The 17,661-nt window shown below is 52.3% G+C and overlaps 6 protein-coding genes across 6 annotated transcripts; 3 read left to right on the top strand and 3 right to left on the bottom strand.

Annotated features, from left to right (window-relative positions):
* Positions 1 to 404: 404 nt before the first annotated feature.
* Aud_008206 (coiled-coil domain-containing protein MAD1) lies at positions 405 to 2,720 on the top strand (the record flags this gene model as incomplete). Its single annotated transcript, XM_043293083.1, has 3 exons — positions 405 to 531; positions 584 to 735; positions 801 to 2,720. 3 exons carry the CDS (start codon positions 405 to 407, stop codon positions 2,718 to 2,720), a joined length of 2,199 nt encoding a protein of 732 aa, XP_043149018.1.
* A 543-nt stretch (positions 2,721 to 3,263) lies between these two features.
* Aud_008205 (uncharacterized protein) lies at positions 3,264 to 6,306 on the bottom strand (the record flags this gene model as incomplete). The annotated part of the gene is made up of 8 exons (XM_043293082.1): positions 3,264 to 4,424; positions 4,479 to 4,584; positions 4,638 to 4,717; positions 4,769 to 5,160; positions 5,218 to 5,855; positions 5,929 to 6,014; positions 6,085 to 6,177; positions 6,271 to 6,306. The coding sequence occupies 8 exons, from the start codon at positions 6,304 to 6,306 to the stop codon at positions 3,264 to 3,266; spliced, it is 2,592 nt and encodes an 863-aa protein (XP_043149017.1).
* A 619-nt stretch (positions 6,307 to 6,925) lies between these two features.
* Aud_008204 (putative cell division protein kinase (Ctk1)) lies at positions 6,926 to 8,354 on the top strand (the record flags this gene model as incomplete). The annotated part of the gene is made up of 5 exons (XM_043293081.1): positions 6,926 to 6,990; positions 7,061 to 7,163; positions 7,216 to 8,046; positions 8,117 to 8,272; positions 8,322 to 8,354. The coding sequence occupies 5 exons, from the start codon at positions 6,926 to 6,928 to the stop codon at positions 8,352 to 8,354; spliced, it is 1,188 nt and encodes a 395-aa protein (XP_043149016.1).
* A 2,057-nt stretch (positions 8,355 to 10,411) lies between these two features.
* Aud_008203 (SH3 domain protein) lies at positions 10,412 to 12,478 on the top strand (the record flags this gene model as incomplete). The annotated part of the gene is made up of 1 exon (XM_043293080.1): positions 10,412 to 12,478. One exon carries the CDS (start codon positions 10,412 to 10,414, stop codon positions 12,476 to 12,478), a length of 2,067 nt encoding a protein of 688 aa, XP_043149015.1.
* Positions 12,479 to 13,204: 726 nt separating this feature from the next.
* Aud_008202 (OPT family oligopeptide transporter) lies at positions 13,205 to 15,687 on the bottom strand (the record flags this gene model as incomplete). Its single annotated transcript, XM_043293079.1, has 2 exons — positions 13,205 to 14,752; positions 14,812 to 15,687. The coding sequence occupies 2 exons, from the start codon at positions 15,685 to 15,687 to the stop codon at positions 13,205 to 13,207; spliced, it is 2,424 nt and encodes an 807-aa protein (XP_043149014.1).
* A 361-nt stretch (positions 15,688 to 16,048) lies between these two features.
* Positions 16,049 to 17,147, bottom strand: Aud_008201 (D-isomer specific 2-hydroxyacid dehydrogenase family protein; the record flags this gene model as incomplete). Its single annotated transcript, XM_043293078.1, has 2 exons — positions 16,049 to 16,557; positions 16,625 to 17,147. The coding sequence occupies 2 exons, from the start codon at positions 17,145 to 17,147 to the stop codon at positions 16,049 to 16,051; spliced, it is 1,032 nt and encodes a 343-aa protein (XP_043149013.1).
* Between the last annotated feature and the right edge of the window lie 514 nt (positions 17,148 to 17,661).

The raw sequence follows: 17,661 nt of genomic DNA, 5'->3' as shown, positions 1-17,661 counted from the left end.
AATAATATGGTCTTTTTGGTGTCTTCGAAATCCGCAAAAAAATCAAAATCCATCTGAAAATTCTGACGCTAGTCCTATTTAGGAACTCGAGCTCATAGTACTGGCCGCTTACTCATCACTTGCTCAATCGGGTATGATCGAACTATCCCATCGAAAACAATCCCGAGAGGTAGCTGGGAGGTTCTCAAACACATCGCGCAACGCTCCCGCTCTCTCCGGCATTTCTCAATGGTCGCATGTTGGGAGCGTTTTTGAAGCTCGGAGAGCGTGTCATGTGGCGCATCTTGTTCATCCTATAATCTTGGGGCTAATTGGGGTCTATGCAACCTCAACGTTGATGAATACTTGAAGGTAAATCGCGCTGTGGCATCAAAACCCAACTTGTCGCTAACAGCAACCTTCAGATGGATGCGAATAGAAACTCGCGACCCCCTTTTGGGTCTCCTGGCCGGAGCGCTTCCCCCTTGTCCAACACGGGAGCTCAAAGTATTCTGCGCCAATCCATCCGCTCTTCACAGCCTCCGAAGCCCGGTTAGATCGCTCGTTGCCGTGGAATACAAATCACAGGACTGACTTGCCATAGATACGGAGAAGGAGGAGCTACGCGTACAAGTCAGCACTCTGCGGTATGAGCTGGAGAATATCAAACAGGAACGGGATTTGATGACTCTCCGTCATGAGAAGGAACTCCGAGATCTACAATTGAAGGCCGATGCGGACTTTAGGAAGGCGCAGGTTTGTTACCATTGTCGTAATTTGCCGGTCGCGTTGGGCACATGTTGACAACAGTTTCATCGCAGGCTGCAGAATCCGCTAGTCATCGTGCCAACCATAAGAGTGAAACGCTTGCCAAAGAGTTGAAGGAAGTTCAAGACCAGGCCCTTAACGACAAGGGCGGACTAGAGCGGAAGCTTAGAAGTCTACAGGATGAAAAGCAGAACATACAGGAGGAACTGGAAGAGACTCAAGCTCAGCTTCTCGATCAGGAAAGACAACACAAATATCAGATCAATGAACTAGAAACAATTCGCTCTTCACTTCAAAAGACGCTCGAGGAACTGCAGAACGACCTCCAAAATGCAAGAAACAATTTACAATCTGCTCAAGAGAAACTGTCGCAGCGGGATATGGATGTCGCCAACCTTGAGACGGAAAATATTCGCCTGAAAGCAGAGGGGGCTGACGGAGAAACATTGGCCGTATTGAAGAGGGAGCTTTCTGATCAAGTCGCTCACATTAGGACCTTGGAGACTGCAAATCGAGAACACACCGCGGAACTGCGCCACCTGCGGAAAGTCCAAAAAAATGTCGAGGTAGTGGAGGAACAAAGGAAGTCGCTGGAAAATCAGCTCCAGCTCATGAAAGAAGTGGAGTCAGAATTGAACACTCTTCAGATTCAGAAACAGATTCTAGAGGATGAGCGGAATTCATGGACCAGCCTGTTACAGGAGAATGATGAGCCTGCGGAATTTGACTCTCCCGAGGCGGTCGTCAAAGCGTTATTGCAAGAACGGATTGAAAAAGCGACATTGGTTGACAAATTGGGCAGCATCGAGGCACAATTTTTGGAGAAAGATGAAACAATCAAGAGCTTGGAGATTGAGAGAGCCACCCTCCGTCAGGATTTAGAGAAATTGCGCGCTGCAGGCGCCGCCGCTGGCGGCGCCACAGCTGAGAGCCGCATCAGAGCTAGACTGGAACGTCAGCGGGCACTTGCAGTCAAGGAGGTTGAGTATCTTCGAGCCCAGTTGGAGACTTTCGACACGGAAGAGGTCACCATGAATGCAGAACAGAGCCAGTTCGACCAACGCAAATCGGAGCAGATCGCCAACCTGGAAAAACTCGTGGACGAGTACCGCGCAGAGGTGCAAAAGGCTCATGAAGAACTCGCGAAGCGCGAAGCTCCACAGCCGGATGATACTCAAGCTCGAGGTGTCAAACGACCGTTGTCACCAGCTGAGAGTGACGCCGAGAATGAGCGACTCTCTGTAATGACGCGGAAAAACCGGACGCTGCAAGACTCGCTTTCCAAGTCTGAACAGGCCGCAGCGCTCCTCCGCAAGGAACTGGAAGCCACCAAATCCCAGCTCAAATCCCTCAAGGCCAAGTCTCGCACACGCATTTTGGAGCTGCGCGACAATCCCACCGCCGAAGCAGAAAAGCTCAAATTTTCCACTATCGCAACTCTCCGGGCAGAGAATCGTGATCTCCTGGCCCAACTGCAGGCCAACCACGCAGATGTCAAGGTCGTGCCCGTCAGCACACTCGAAAGCATGAAACTGGAGCTCAACGAAATGGAGAAAGTAGTCGCCGACAAGGAAAAACGCATGCGCCGCTTGAAGGAAATCTGGACCGCAAAATCATCTGAATTCCGCGAAGCAGTCGCCTCCCTGCTAGGCTACAAGCTGGATTTCCTCCCCAACGGCCGCGTCCGCGTCACCTCCATGTTCCATCTCTCCCCCGCCTACCGACACGGCGACAGCGGCGCCTCCTCTGACTCCCGTGGGCCGGGGAGCATGGGCAACGGCGAAGAAAATTCTATCATCTTCGACGGCGAGAACGGCACGATGAAGATCTCCGGTGGCCCGAACAGTCTCTTCGCGATGGAGATCAAACATCTGATCAAGTTCTGGGTCGAAGAACGGAAGGATATACCCTGTTTCCTGGCGGCCATGACGTTGGACTTTTATGATAAGACCACGCGGGCTGCGAGGATATGATTTGTGATAATGTCTCTTCATGTCTTGGGTAACTGTACTGTAAATAGTTATTATTTCCTAACAGCATTTCTGGTGCCATGTTTGATGGGAGGACTAATCTGCGGAAATGTCACCCAATTTTTTTTCTATCCTGGAATCTCACATGTCAATGTATAATGAACGATCTCTACCAGCTTAAACAACTGTCTGGATAGACTTGTGCTTCCTGTCCGAAGCTGAACCCCCGATATGAACTTGTGCATTTCCCTGGGGGAGTAGTACTTAAACAAGAGAACTTATTTACAATAACCACAAAGGCCTACTTTATCCAGAAGGTATCAATAGACCAGGACTTAAGAAACGAAAATGTCGACATAGGGAAAAGGGGAGTAAGAATCAAAAAGCTCTGAAACCAAGTAATATGGCAAGGAGCTAAGAACCAGTGTCTCGAGGGATAAACAAGTTGTCAGAACAGACGAGGTGACTCCAGAAAACGCAACTTCCAAAGGAATAAACCACGGCGGTATCGTATCTACGGGGCTTGGATCGGCTATCACTGCCCCTTTAATATGACACGTATTTCCCAGCCACTAGCTTGCGGACTGTGGGTACTTCTTTCCAGGATGCAGGCGCGGCATCGGATGCCTGCAGACTGCCATCTTCGTCTGCGAAGGGATCGGTTCCCTTCTGCGGTGTGTCCTCTGACTGAGACATTGTACTAATCCCCAAGCGAGAGCCAGCGTCTGCTGTGTGGAGCTCAAATTTAGCGTCAACTTTGCCTTTTCGTGGCCAACTGGTTGAAGTCGCAAACCGAACAAGTAGCTTTCCACCAGCTCCGGCGCGTACTTCGAGTTCAGGGATTTTCCAGGTGACCGCTGACTGTTTGCGACGGAAGGTGGCCCCTGAATTGGGATACATAACTGCACTCGTGGCATGAGCTGCCTCGCGGCCTTCTTCAGGAGAGGTATCCAAATTCACAGTCAAGGTGAGGTTCTTGATGGTGATTGACTCCCTTGGCACCGACGAGGCAAATGACGAATTCATAGAGTAGAAGATGATCACGCTTGCCTGGAACTCTTCGAGATTCCACGCAGGTTTGAAAATCACGGGACAGTAAGCCGAAGGCTCCGACTGGTCGATGTGAACTTGGTACTTGAAAGCCACGGTTGGTGAAGACCGTATGATGTTAGAGAGAAGGACGCTATACTCGCCTCTCTTCTCGTCCCCTGAACCCTTCTCTTCCTGTACAAAATGTGGGTTGGCAGCGACCTTCTCCAATACCTGGAAATTATCGAGTCGAACGCGCGCGCTATCCGGCGCTGTTCCACTCGATGCATTGTAGGCTAGTGCAAGTTCTCCTACAACGAAGGACTTGGTCACAGCGCCCTCAGAGAACCACGCACTGACTGTCTCTACGATCGACGCATTAAGACCCGGTGAGTGTAGATCAGGATGGGAAACCGGGCCTGAGATGTTGTGCAAGGTGTTTGATGAGCGAATAGACGTTGTATCTGAAAGGGCATGATCATCTGTAGCAGTGCTAGGTGAAGTGACATGCCTGAAAGGCAGACCTGGTGAAGCAGGGGTAGAAACATCCGACCCCGATGGCGGAACAGGGAGCCCATTGCTCGAACCCGGAGGGTTCGGAATGAAAACTGTGTTACGGACATCGCGACGACCACGGATAGTGCCTGCGTTTCGTCTGACTCCGCTGTGTTGAGCTTGCTGCAGAAAGGTCAGCCGGGAGCGCAGGGCCTAAGCTTCTCTAGCCGCACTTACCAGACGTAGCTGATTAGCCATCTCGTCCATTGCTTGTTTAGCCTGGTTCTCATCTTCGAAAATTGGTTGATCTCTGATTGTCAGATTCATGCCATGTTCATCCAGTCTATAGCAGTCAGCATGAATTGTTACTATGAACGGCAAGACAGGAATCATTACCCAGCCGCCTCTCGCTGAAGCCGTGTTATCTCGTCAATGGTCTGTGGTCGTTCCGAGAATCCTTCCGAGTCGACTCGCGGCTATGCATAGTCATCAGCTTAATCCAGCTATTTATTGTCGTCTGTACATACCTCGTTCACAGCCGTGGCGGCGGGCGGTGTCGGCTCATTGTGAACCTCTTGAGTTGGTCCCCCATTCATAGTCACTGGGGTTTGCTGGGGTTCTGGACTCGTCGGCAGTGAACCAGGAGCCTCTCGCTCGTGAATCTCGCCTGGGATCGGTGCGGCTTCGCCATGGCTATCCTGAGTAGTTAGAGCAGTACCAGGACGATCCGTACCCGTAGGGGATTCGGGTATCTGCATGTCGCGTGAATCTCCCCGCTTGAATGAAGCAAACGGACTACGATGCTTCTTTTCTCCGAAGAGTGGCCCTCCTCCAGGGGTGTGCACTACACTCTTCCTTCTGCCCATGACAGTTCCTAGTCGCTTGAGGCCACCAAGGGCCGTGGTGCGGGGCTCCGGAGCTATGACACAAACATGGTTAGCAAACATTTGTGTGAATAGTGGAATGTAAGTCTTACCAGTAGGTGTCCTGGCAGGGCCCGAAGTCTCCGAGCGTTGACTAGCAGCATCGTCCTGAATGCGCGGCGGAGGAGCAAGAGGTGCTCCTGCCCCGCCAGAGGGTATAGATTCTTGCCTCCTGGGAGCAACAGGCCTGCCTCCATTAACCTTGGCGGCAAATGTCTTGATCTCATCTGCAGTCTCAACATTGAGAAGTACATTCAGGCAGCTCTCAGCAGCCTGGCGACACCGTTCTACCTGGTCCGATTCGTGCGTTTGCAATTGAGTCAGCGCGTCGCGGAGATGATTTACTCGGCCTTCGTCCGCTGCCTGAAGTTGCTCAAACACAAAAGGCGCCCTTGAATCCCATTGTTCTCTGATCTCCTCTGCGGCAGAAATGGCAGCGGCCAGCTTCTCCGCCCCCTTCGGGCCTTTCTCCCTGGCCTTTTCCACCTTCTTTTGATTCGCTTCGAAGCTCTTCGCCAACGCGGCGAGATCACTCTGGATGCCAGGCATCGATGCCAATTCTCGATTCTTGCTGCTGTATTCTCTCAAGGGGCGCTCCACGTCCTCATCAATCTTCTGCGCGAACGTTTCGTGTGATGAGGCCACGGCCTCGGTGGCATTGATGATGCGCTGCCATGGTAGTTGGAAAATGCTATTGTGTCGAGAAAAACATATCGAAATTAGCCTTGTCTTTTCGTGCTTCAGTTCCGAATGACCGAGCTTACCCAAGCGCCGCCCCGTTCTCGAGTTGTGGTCGATGCGCCAGTTTCCTCAACCCTTGCGCGTAAGCTTCTTCAACACGGCGACGTTCCTGTCGCACGGAAGACAAGAGTTAGACCCAAGCTTCTGTTGTCACTTGTGCTAAGAGCCTGAAGCCGTACCTGGAGCCAATCCGCGATATCCGCGTTGACCTTGTTAATGATACGTATGCGATCATTGAGGACGTTAATCGCTTGGTTGGGTTGCAAAGAGGCCTAAAGACAGGAATAGTTGATAATATTAGCTGCTGCAATTTGATGGCCATAGCAAGAGCGAGATCAAGATGTCCGAGGTCGGGTTATGCCTACCAGCAGAGCTGGATACTCCTGCCGTGAGAGCTCCATCGCTCTGATTCATAGATCAACGGTACCGGAAGGGAGCGATCGTAAGGTGCATAATAGGGATAAATTAAGAATACAGAAGCCGGAATACGGGTGAAGGAGCAATTGTAATCCTCCGAATATTACCAGAAGAGACCGAGCCCTTCGATCAATGGACCTCGGGAGTGGAGCAAGGAGCAGACAAGAGAAGAGGAACGGTTTGATGTGATGGGATGGGGTGGGCTCAGATGGATGTGATGTGATGACGATGGGGTTGCAACACGGATGAATCACGGAAGAGCCGAGACAGACTGGATGAGGCAATTGGTCAATGAGGCCCGGGGAACTCGAAGCTAGCTGGGTTCGGCTAGCTTAGCGAGTATACCTCAGGCATCGTAAGGCAGGATTATTATTGCTGCCACTAGCAAAGAAAATAGTCACATGTTCGATCGATTTCCATACGGCTGCGACAACTGACAAGACTAGAAAGTAAATTATTGCTGCTTCATCTCAAGGCTGGTTCTTATTGTATGTACAGGTAGCTGATGAGCCGGTTATCGATCTCCCTTTGGCTAGCTCGATTCTTCTCCAGGTTTATTCCGTCATCTCTGCCCCACGCGTCGAATTCGAAACATCCAACAAGATGGCTGCGTCAGACTGGAAGAAAGCTCTCGGGTTCACCGATCGATTAACGGCAATTCAATCTCTGTAAGCCTATGATCATCGAGATCAGTCTCCTAGAACGTCAGTCTTGGCAATTTCTAATATGACTGCCTAGGACTACTGCCTATCAGCGGGCTTCGTCTTCAGCTGCATTTGCTGAAGCTCAGTCCCAAGCAAAAAGATTCGAAAGTGAAGCTTATGAACAGGCTACTTCGAAGGTCGGTTCTCGACCATTGTCATCAACACGTCTGCTCATGAAGGATCTTGCAGGACGAATATGACCGGATGTGCCAGGATGCCATCGATGCCGCAGAGGCTAGTGGTTCTGTAGCCCCAATGATCAGCAGTCCAGATCAGTTGCAACATGAGCCCGATAAGGGTGTCTGGGCAGCAGGAGAAGCAATTGGTCCGTTTAAAGGATGCCTTCATGTATTTGATGGGCTTCATTCCACTATTTACAAGACCAAGCGTGAGGATGGCTCTGTGGTTGCGGTGAAAGTTACCATACCCCATCTTTTGACACCGCCACATGACGCTGAGCGCGAGGTTCGACTTTTGAGAGAAGCCGCGAGCCCTCATGTTATAAGTCTACTGGACTCGCTCAAGGTTGACGGAGGAAGACTCATCCTGGTCTTCCCCTACTTAAAATATGACTTGGAACATTTGCTCCGCCGTGATATGATCACTGCAACGCAAACAAAGGCTCATCTGTGCGACATGTTCAGCGCCTTGGCACACCTTCATAAGCTGGGAATCATTCATCGGGATGTCAAACCCTCTAACATTCTGTTGGACTCGCCTGACGGCCCGGCGTACCTGGCGGACTTTGGTATCGCATGGAAAGAAGGAGACAGGGGTTCCGAGCCGGCTGATAAGAAAATTACCGATGTAGGAACCACATCTTATCGAGCGCCTGAGATCCTGTTTGGGTTCAAGGGATACGGAACAGCTTTGGATCTGTGGGCCGCTGGCTGTGTTGTTGCAGAAGCTGTTACTGTCGGGCACAAGCAGCTGTTCGATTCCGGGCCCGTGGGGAGCGATCTGTCGCTTGTTCAGTCCATTTTCAAGACTCTGGGAACCCCAGATGAGAGCACCTGGCCTGTACGTCATCCGATTATATTCCGTGGCTCCGCCCCTCTGGTCTTTTGGGCTGGGTTAATATAGGAAACAGGAGACTGAAAAGCTTCCCGACTGGGGTAAGATCGAGTTCTACCGATTTCCTGCCCAACCGTGGGATGAAATTCTCAGAGGAGCGTCTTCCAAAGGACGGGATCTCGTGAGCAGACTGGTACGCTACGAGAGCAGTGAACGGCTGTCTGCTGCAGAGGTAGGCTACACATTCTAAGTGGACTGGCCTGATGCTAATAGTGTGGCAGGCCTTGAATCACCCATATTTTTCAACGACCTGAAGCCGGTCCTCTCCAGGGGTAATTGCAACCGCCTCACATAATACGAATCACCTCGCGATGATGTTGTGATCGTCATGGCCAAGCTTCTAGCGGTCCACCAGTCTGCAGCAGGTGTTTCAGCCTTTAAAGTTGAGTCGGCTCGAAGCGGCATTATTACCGCAATGGTTGTCAACTCGCCACACCCTTGAGCGGTTCAGCCATGATAATTGTGACTGGGGCTGAGCTCCAGCAACTGGTTCCTTGAAATTTACTGGGTACACTTACTCAGGATCTCCTAGTCCGACCGCAACCGAGGCACCGACAACCCGTCACAGGATGAAAAAAATGGGCTAATTAGCGATCATGTAAGCGAAGGCAATTTCCGATGGGATCGGTGGTCTTGAATGCGGTACGATTTGAAGTGTACCTGCAGCAGTGTAACAATCATGCCTTGCAGTGAGAATCATCCTAAGTAGATATCTGCCAGCCGCACACAGATCAAGGTCCACGGTCTTGAAATAACTAGTTATGCATCTTGGAGTCAGAGACGAAGAATGGGAAGCAGCGTTCAGCCCCCAAACGGGATGATTAATTTCACCGATGTAAATAGCGCTAGGGACGACCGGAGATGGCGGAGGAGGGGCTTGGCTAATAATGAGACCATCAAATCGCAATACAATGCTGACACTAATTAACTATGGTGTACAGTGATGACTAGGTAGAGAGCACAGAGTGATGCAGGCAACCGAGTGCGGCGAGAATCAAAAGATTGGTGCTTGGAAATGAGCTGTGTGCAGAAAAGAAGTTGACTCCCAAGGTAGCGAGCATCCAGGAGACTGAGAATAGGGGGTGGGATGGACGTGAGGTAGTTTAATTATCCCATGGATGCTGGTATCCGGCAGTGGAATTTTGGAAGATCTGTAAGTACGGAGCATCAGAGAACAAATACTTACCGTAGGCTTGGTCCCCTTGACTCGTTTCAGTGATACACTAACTCTGTAATGTCGTGCTCAAGGCTGAACCCTGCTTGATGTGTCATGCTAATGAGGCAGATTTTGGGACTCTTCTACCTCGTCATATCCCAAGACAAAAATATCTACCCTGTCCCTACCTACGTACTTCCAGTGATTGGTATGTACATAACTGTATCTAATTATTTATGATCAACATCGAAATGATTATTATGGCGGCACGCTGTGTCCTCGTGTTGGTCATTACGGTCATGAAACCAGGCACCGTCACATGCATCAGCCAATGAGCAATGCCAGGGCCCTGCGAACAGCGGGTCTGGAACAGGGATCATGGCCCCAGACGGTTAGTGTGGTCAGACCAACCCGTGTCTTGCTTGCCTGTGATTGGCCACTCCCCTCAGTTTTAGCTCTGATCTCATTTCGTTTACTTCCGCCCGTTTGTGGTAAATGATTGACTGTGGCTCATTTTCCCTCTTGGTAGATAGATGGTACTGAGTAAGGACAGACAAACAGAGTACAGACAGCCCAAAGCAATTCTGTTGATGTTCTCTCCCTTACGGATAGGGCGTCTGTCTCTCCCGCTCGGGGCCAGCACCACCAAAGCCGCCTTCTTTCGCTTCTTTCTTTTCCTTCTCTCGTCCTTCTTTTCCTTTGCGACTTTCTTCCTTTTTGCATCTCCCAATTCGTGGGCATTCCACGTTTTGGTCTCCCTTCGTTCATTTGACACTCTCGCGGCCTGGAAGCTCGTGGTTCTTTCATTCATCGAGTGGCTAGTCCGCCAGCCCCTCCATAACCCGGATTCATTCTTTTACTTCCCACATTCCTTGACGCGCTTGCGCTCCCTTTGCTTTGAAACGCGGCCTATTTGATCAGACCAGTACGAATTAAGGGTCCATCTTTGATCTAACGCACGTCGGGTCGGGTCGTTCTGTTTTGATGGGCAAGACTCCCATTCTCTCGTTATCATTAGATCAGGTCTCTGCAAAGACCTACCATCTCATCGCAGCACCATCATCAGAAAGAAGTCTATGTTTCTTGCTGTCATTACCGTCTGAACCAATTGACTCAACTGGCAGCGAAGCAAGAGTGACAGCCTAAATCGCAATCATGGTGCACGCACATGCGCATCGCGATCATCATGCTGCCCTTGAGGAGCGAAGCCTCGAGGAAAGAGATCCCAAGCATGAAGCCGTGACCATCGTCTACGTGACGGCATCTGCCACCTTTGACGGTCCTATCGGCGGCTATGTAACGGGCGTAGACCCGGCAGCAACGGCGATACAGCCAAATCAGGGTGTCGGCGTTCCCGTGGGACACTCACGACCTTCCTCGACCGAGAGCGAGACAACGACGGCCGAAGCCAAGCCAAAATCGACCACAGAGACTAAGCCTACGATCACTAAAGCGAAACACACGACCACCGAAGATACCACCAAGGCGACCCAGGCGATCACCACCGACAGCACTGAGGACATCACGACTCCGACCACCTTCTCCACGGCCACCTCTAGCTCGACTTCGTCGCTGACTATCCCAGGCTTGGATACTACCACTACCACCCAAGGATCGTCGTCTCTGGAAAAATCGGCTTCACCGTCGGCCACTGCAGTTGCTACTGGTTCAAGCTCGGGACTTACCGGGGGTGCAAAAGCGGGTATTGCGATTGGTGTGGTTCTTGGTCTTGGTTTGATCGCAGGTTTCATCTTCTTCTGCATGCGCAAGAGGAAGCAAGGGCGACAAATGGCAGAAGCCGAAGCAGTAAACGAGAAATCCTATGGGGCCGATAATACGCCTCCGCCAGGACCTCCGCCAAAACCCCAACCGATGACCCCATCTGCACCTCCACAACTCAACGTCCGCCCTGTCACGCAGTTTGCACCTGATCTGACCTCTATGACCGCTCTCGCTGCTGGCGGAGTTGGTGCTGGTGCTACTCTGGGAGTCGCTGCAGCTGGATCGCGTAACTTGACCGGCAATGCCTCGCCGCCCCATACGCCACAGTCGAGTGTCAGTAGGACAGATCCGTTCGGCGATCCAGTGAATCCCTTTGGCAATCAGGCAGAAGCTCCTTCCCCAGTTTCAGCGACAGGCCCGCCGAGCCCCTCGGCGGTCCCTCTTCCTCAATCTCCCCTGTCACCCACTGTAACGGCACCGAGCGACTCGGGCGTAGAATCTGCTGTTGGAGCTGCTGCTACCGGAGCTGCAGTGGCTGGTGGTGTTGCTGCCGCTGCCGCGGCCAAACTCTCCGACAAAGACCTACCTGGCCGCCCAGAAAGTTCATCGTCCCAAGCATCATCGGTTCCCGAAGGCTCCGCTCAAAGTCCTGTAAGCGCCGTTAGCGCTGATGCTGCATCGATCGCCTCTGCTGCCGCGGTTGCTGCTGTTCCAGCCTTCGGACCCGGCGGTGCTGCGAGCCCTCCTCCCGGGCCAGGCAATGTTCATCGCGTGCAAATGGATTTCAAGCCTTCAATGGACGATGAGTTGGAGCTGCACGCCGGTCAGCTCGTTCGACTTCTGCACGAGTATGACGACGGTTGGGCTCTCTGCGTCAGACTCGATCGCTCGCAGCAAGGAGTCGTTCCTCGGTCTTGTCTTTCTTCCCGTCCCGTGAAGCCTCGAGCAGGTCCGCCCCCAGGAGCTGGTCCAGGCCCTGGCCCTCGTGGGCCGCCACGGCCGCCAATGATGGGACCCAACGGCCCTCGCGGGCCTCCCCCTCCTGGACCTCCTGGACCCATGGGACCCCCTCGTCCTGGCTTCTATCCTCATGATCCCCGCCCACGGTCACCCTCGGCCCCGCGCCCAATGTCCCCAGCTCAACACCCTCGTGGCGGACCTCCACCCCCACGCCCGTATCCCCAGCACCCAATGTCTCCTGCACAGTTTCCTCCCGCTCCGCGATCGTTCTCTCCAGGTCCCGGTGGCCGGCCGATGCCGCCAAGGTCCATGAGTCCTGGACCATACGGACCTCCAGGATTGCAGAGGCCGGAGATGCCAGCAAGTCAGCGGAAACGTAGCAACAGTGCAGGTGGGGCAGTTGGGCCTATTCCTCGTTCGACAGGATCACCAGGACCGAGTCCCCTGGCCGGGCCAATGATGCCACCTCCCTCAGGTGCACTTCCAGCAATTCCCACTCCGCCACCGCCGCAGACACCAGTTCGAGATGATCACGCGTGAAGTCAATAGGCTTTCAGAATGTCCAAATGTGAACGAAAGCGACCTGCAAATGCAATTGATTGATGTGAGGGGGACAGTTGATTGTTATTGCCGCTGGACGGAACGAGCCTGGTATATGAGTATCACTTGCGTCTGGGACGAATGAGCCCCGCTGTCAACCTGTTTTCAATTTCTCTACTTTTCCTTCATACTTAGTATCTTCCTATCCCCCCTCTTATACGTTTTCTTCTACGATGCCGGCAACTGTCTCCCCTCCAAGCAAGCTGCTATCTTGCTTGAGGAGGCTGTGCCTATGTCTTGTTCAATGGGAATACCCACTTCTTTCAGTTTAACTTTTTTTTTTTTTTTTTTTTTTTTCTCTCTTACTTTTTATTCCCCCTGTCTTGAGAAAGGATGTTGATCGTGAGGTTCATACGTTGTGCTCTATCTCTCCCCCTATACAGTACGTTTATTGTGTATTAGCACAATTCCAGTTGCTCTTGTCTTCCTTCCGCATTTACATCGGAGAATCAAAGGAAAAGACGTGGACCGGGTCTGGCTTCCTAGCAATAATCCTGTACTTTCTCTGATTGTTCAATGTATAGTTTGGTGGTCGTCTATGTAGATAGTAGAGAATACAGCAAAATCAGACTATTCCCCATAAAGGTTGTGGCTGACGCAAATCCTCGAAATAGTTCTCTTGCTTCTTCTGCAGATGATAGTATGTATGTATATATATATGTCTATCTAGAGATGTGGAACATTCCCACTAGCCAAAAGCAGATTGACAATACTGATGATTCCCTCTCCTAGAATCAAGCCTGAGGCTAGCACCACCACCGACGAAGAGGCCGCGTCCGCTTCTCGGGCGGCCTGTTCGGCTGTTTTGCCGGCCACGGCAGCGGGCACTCTCGATCCTCCTGGTGTTTGATCTGCCACAGTCTCGCCCGGGACCTCCGAGGAGCTGGTGGTGCTCGTGCTCGTGTGGCTCCGCGACCACCACCAGGCAATAACCCCGCCGATGGCTCTGGCCAGCGTAAAAGACGGGACATTGAAGATGCCGACGGCGACGGCGATGCCGCCGGGGACCCATGCCCTCCAAGGAGCGGAGACGTTGCGCCGGCCGCCGTTCGCCAGGGGCGAGGCGGCGTAGATGCGCAGGATGGTGACGGCGACGAAGACGGTGCCTGCGAGTAGCGAGGCCTGCCGGGCCATGGGTGGCAGGCCCTGGCCTGTGACGAGGCGGGCGGTGAAGATCCAGACGTAGGCGGTTGGGGTCTGGAACATGGGGCCGGGGACCTGGTAGACGCTCACGTACATCCTGTAGACGGCGGTGGAGAGGACGGCGCCGACGAGGCTGCCGATGATTTGGCCGTAGAACTGGGCTTTGGGGCTTGCGCCGAGCAGGTGGCCGGTTTTGAGGTCTTGCATCATGTCGCCGGCCTGTAGGGCTCCGGACTCGGAGACGGCGCCGGCAAGGAGGTTGGTGATTAGGGCGGTGCGGCGGGAGAAGTGTGAGGCGGGCGTTGCGAGAGAGAAAAGGAGCTGGGTCAGTTTGCTGATTCCGGAGACGGGATTCAGATCTGTCTCGCCTAGTGCCCGGACGCCCATTATGGACAGTAGCACGGCGAGGAGAGTGGCCAGGCTGGAGAGCAAGGGCGACATGACGTCTCCGAAGACAATGTGCATGCAGACCACGTTCAATAGCAGGGTCAGGGGAAGCAGGATGGCCACGGTTCGAGTAGAGATGAGCTGGGAAGGCGGCGCATCATCTTCTTCCTCGGGTTCGCCGTGCGTTGCCGGAAGTTGGGCGGAATAGGCTGCTGTCGATGACTCCTCAGAAATGGGACTCAGGGCGGAATATCTGACGTATGAATGGCGAGAGCTGGTGTTTGACCATTTCGCCAGAATCCATTTTCCGACGCGACTGGAAAAGAATCTGGCCTTGAGCTTTGGAGCGTTGGCTATGACGGGCTTCAAAACCAACCAAGCAAGGCTGACAAGCGAGTCGGCGAGCATGATGGCGAGAGAAACCCATACAATCCAGGCCTTGCTTCCATCCTCCCAGCTATCCACAGGCCCAGGGGCCCAGCCACGAGCCTTGGCGAGCGGAGATAGGATGCCCCAGCCGAGTATGGCCCCAAAAAGCATATGCATGCAGGTAGATGGGCCCATGATAATTCCTTGGCCAATGTATGCGGGGGACGGGTTGAGGGCCCATAGCCAATTCTGTGCTAGGGAAAGACCGAGAATGGGCACGTCACGGACTTGAGGGACAAAGTAGGAGAATAGCGTCTGTCACGGTTAGTGTCACTCAGGCTCGGTTTAGAACAGCCACTAGCAGGAGATCTCACATAGACACCAGACACCGCAAAAGCGCCCACCAGGAGACGCATCTTCGACCTCCAATCTCGTCTGTCCGCTGACTGACATTCGCTAGCATCCTTTTGCAGTAGCGCATTTCCCTCTTCCTCTCCCGTTCCATGCATCAAGCCACGCGTTTCACCCTCTCCTTCTCGTAGGACCGCTGTCGGATGGACTTTTCTCTTCGCCTTCTCGTCACTAAACCCACTTCCGTGTAGGACTCTGAGCATGAGCGCCGATGCCGTCCCACTCGGAAACCTCAATTTCTCTCTGACGATTACCTCCTTTCTCAGCGGGACGGCAAAGACAACCCCGAAGAGGCAAACTCCCAGACTCCAAAGTACCAGTTTCCAGAAATTGAGCTTCAAAGGGCCGCCTTCCCCGGTACCGCCATCGCCAGAAGGCCCGTCTTCCCCGTCTCGGATCAGGAATTCCAACGCGGGGATGACACCAACGAACCCGCACCCCAATGGCATAGTTCCCACCGCCCCAGCCACAGTTTGAATAAGGACGTTTTCTATCGGCGTGAACGGATAAGAGAGATACTTGGAGAAGACCTTAAAAACAGAGAAGCCGATAAGTGCTGAAGGCATGGCCATTGTGCTGATCCAGCCGGTCTGCAAGCCGAAGTAGGTATTGGAGAAGGTGATCAAGGCGCCAATGACGAGTCCAACAAAGAGCGAACGGGGAGTGAAACTCTGAGGGGACGTCCGGGATGACCTCCCCATTTCCACTTCCGGTTCAAATACATCGCCACGGTATCCAGCGCTCCGTTCCTCGTGGCCTTCAGAATCCCTGGAGGTAGCTGATCCAGCAAGCTCGGGGGTGTTGGAGCGGTGGCCATTGTCGGTGGCATTAGCCGCCATGGTGATAGACTGATAATTCATCCGGATCGATACATCTCTCAAAGCTGCAATTTTCGTCCCATTTGTTAGAATTCAAGAAAGATTATCCACAAGATGGCAGTTGAAGGGCTGATTTGTCATGACCCTTGAGGGGAGCACAGAATGTCGGAGTTTGAGGCGACGCGTGACTCAACACCAGTCAGATAAGCGTATGATAAGCATATCGATAAGCGGCGGTGATGTCAATAGTCTACTATCTAGCAAAATAATTTGTGGTATCCTCATTCTGTGTTCAACGACAACAGGTGCATCGCCAATCAATAGTATTTATTCGCTAAGTTGGCTAGTTCACCCTGGAGTATACAGGATATTAGTCAGAGCATTATGTCACGACATTGCATGGCTGTCCTGCACTCCATCCTTCAATGGCCTGCTGCACCATCTGCGAATAGTTGGCCAAGGTTTTCTTCGATAGCCACGCTAAATGTGGAGTGACAATTAGATTAAGACCGTTTGTTCCGTCGGCAAGTAATGGGGAGTTATCCAATCCAGCAGGCTCTTCACGGAAGACATCCGTGGCTGCTCCAGCAATCGTACCCTTTCTCAAAGCTTCGACTAGTGCGTCTTCGTCTACAATTCCTCCGCGGGAGACGTTGACGATGACAGTATGCGGTGACATAGTTTCCAATTCTGGGGTCGATATGAGGTTTCGCGTTGAAGGACTCAGCGGCACTGCTACGAAAATGACCGTGCTTCGTCTGATGACAGTATCAAATTGAGTCCGCTCGATGCTATCGACCGTGCTCAGTGGCGCCGATGCTGCGGGATCTTTCCGCGCTGATATGAGCACTTTCATCCCCAGGTTACGTGCGAGCTGAGCGATCCTTCGTCCTGCGTTTGTATTGTCAGCCTCCAGAGCAGCAATCAACCGGAACGACATCGGACTCGACCGACTTACCAACAATCCCGTTTCCGATAATACCAGCTACTTCATCTTGGCAACTCAACGGAGGCTGGCCATGTTTATCGAGGACTTGGTACAGGATAGTTCCTTTCCGATGCGCCCATTCGCCCGCTCTCGTCAACATGTGCATATCCAGTAATCGCCGCCGCGAAGCGAAGTACAATCCGATTGCATGCTCGGAAACTGAATCCACGTTTGCACCCACGGATCGGCTCACAATGATCCCTCTCTTTCTGCATGCTTCGAGATCAATACAGTCCGTGCCAACTGCTGCGACGGCGATGAGTTTGAGATGCGGTGTCACCTCCGGGGAGAGTGTGTGCGCATCAAAAGGGATGTATGAGAATACGACAACTGTGGCATCATGAATCCGCGAATGGAGTTCCGAGAGCGAAGTCTGCTGATAGACGGTCGTAGTAAAAGTGTGACCCGGCGGGAAGCGAAAGTCGGGAATCGGACAAAAATCCGCCTGGAGGAAAACAATGTGGTGGTGCGTTGGAGATGGACTTGCGCTCATTTTCAATAAAATATGCTATATTCAGTATATCCTGAGAAGTCTCGCAGGCAGGTTTGAATCTTAGCTATGTGTAATCTGACAATGATAGTGGCATTTCACATGCCCGCACTAGATATATATACTAGACAGGTATCCCCACGCCCTACAAGCAACAAATCCGGGTGGGTCTGATAAGCTGACAATACGTCGTTTCTTGACGTCGTACCTCACCGCAACTCTAACACCAACAGCCTCCCTTAATATTCAAATATGCTCTCTTGGATAGCTTCATCGATACCTGGTTAGGCAACAGGTCCCCCATTCTATTGCATATATTACCGTTCATATGAGGGAGATTCTTGACTCGTGCGCGTTGCCCTGTATCTCGATTGCTAATCAGAAGGGTGAAAATATATATACTCTTCTAGCCCTCTTTGCTAAATCAGCGTATAACCTATCTAATGTTTTCATTTTCTTTTCTATATGCTTTCATTGCGTTTCCCTATCTGTAAAAATTTTAATTTTCTCTCCACAG

The sequence above is a fragment of the Aspergillus udagawae genome (assembly GCF_001078395.1).
Source record: "Aspergillus udagawae IFM 46973 DNA, scaffold_6, whole genome shotgun sequence".
Lineage (NCBI taxonomy): Eukaryota > Fungi > Ascomycota > Eurotiomycetes > Eurotiales > Aspergillaceae > Aspergillus > Aspergillus udagawae.
The sequence above is the reverse complement of the archived record's forward strand: the minus strand, read 5'-3'. Positions and strand labels throughout refer to the sequence as shown.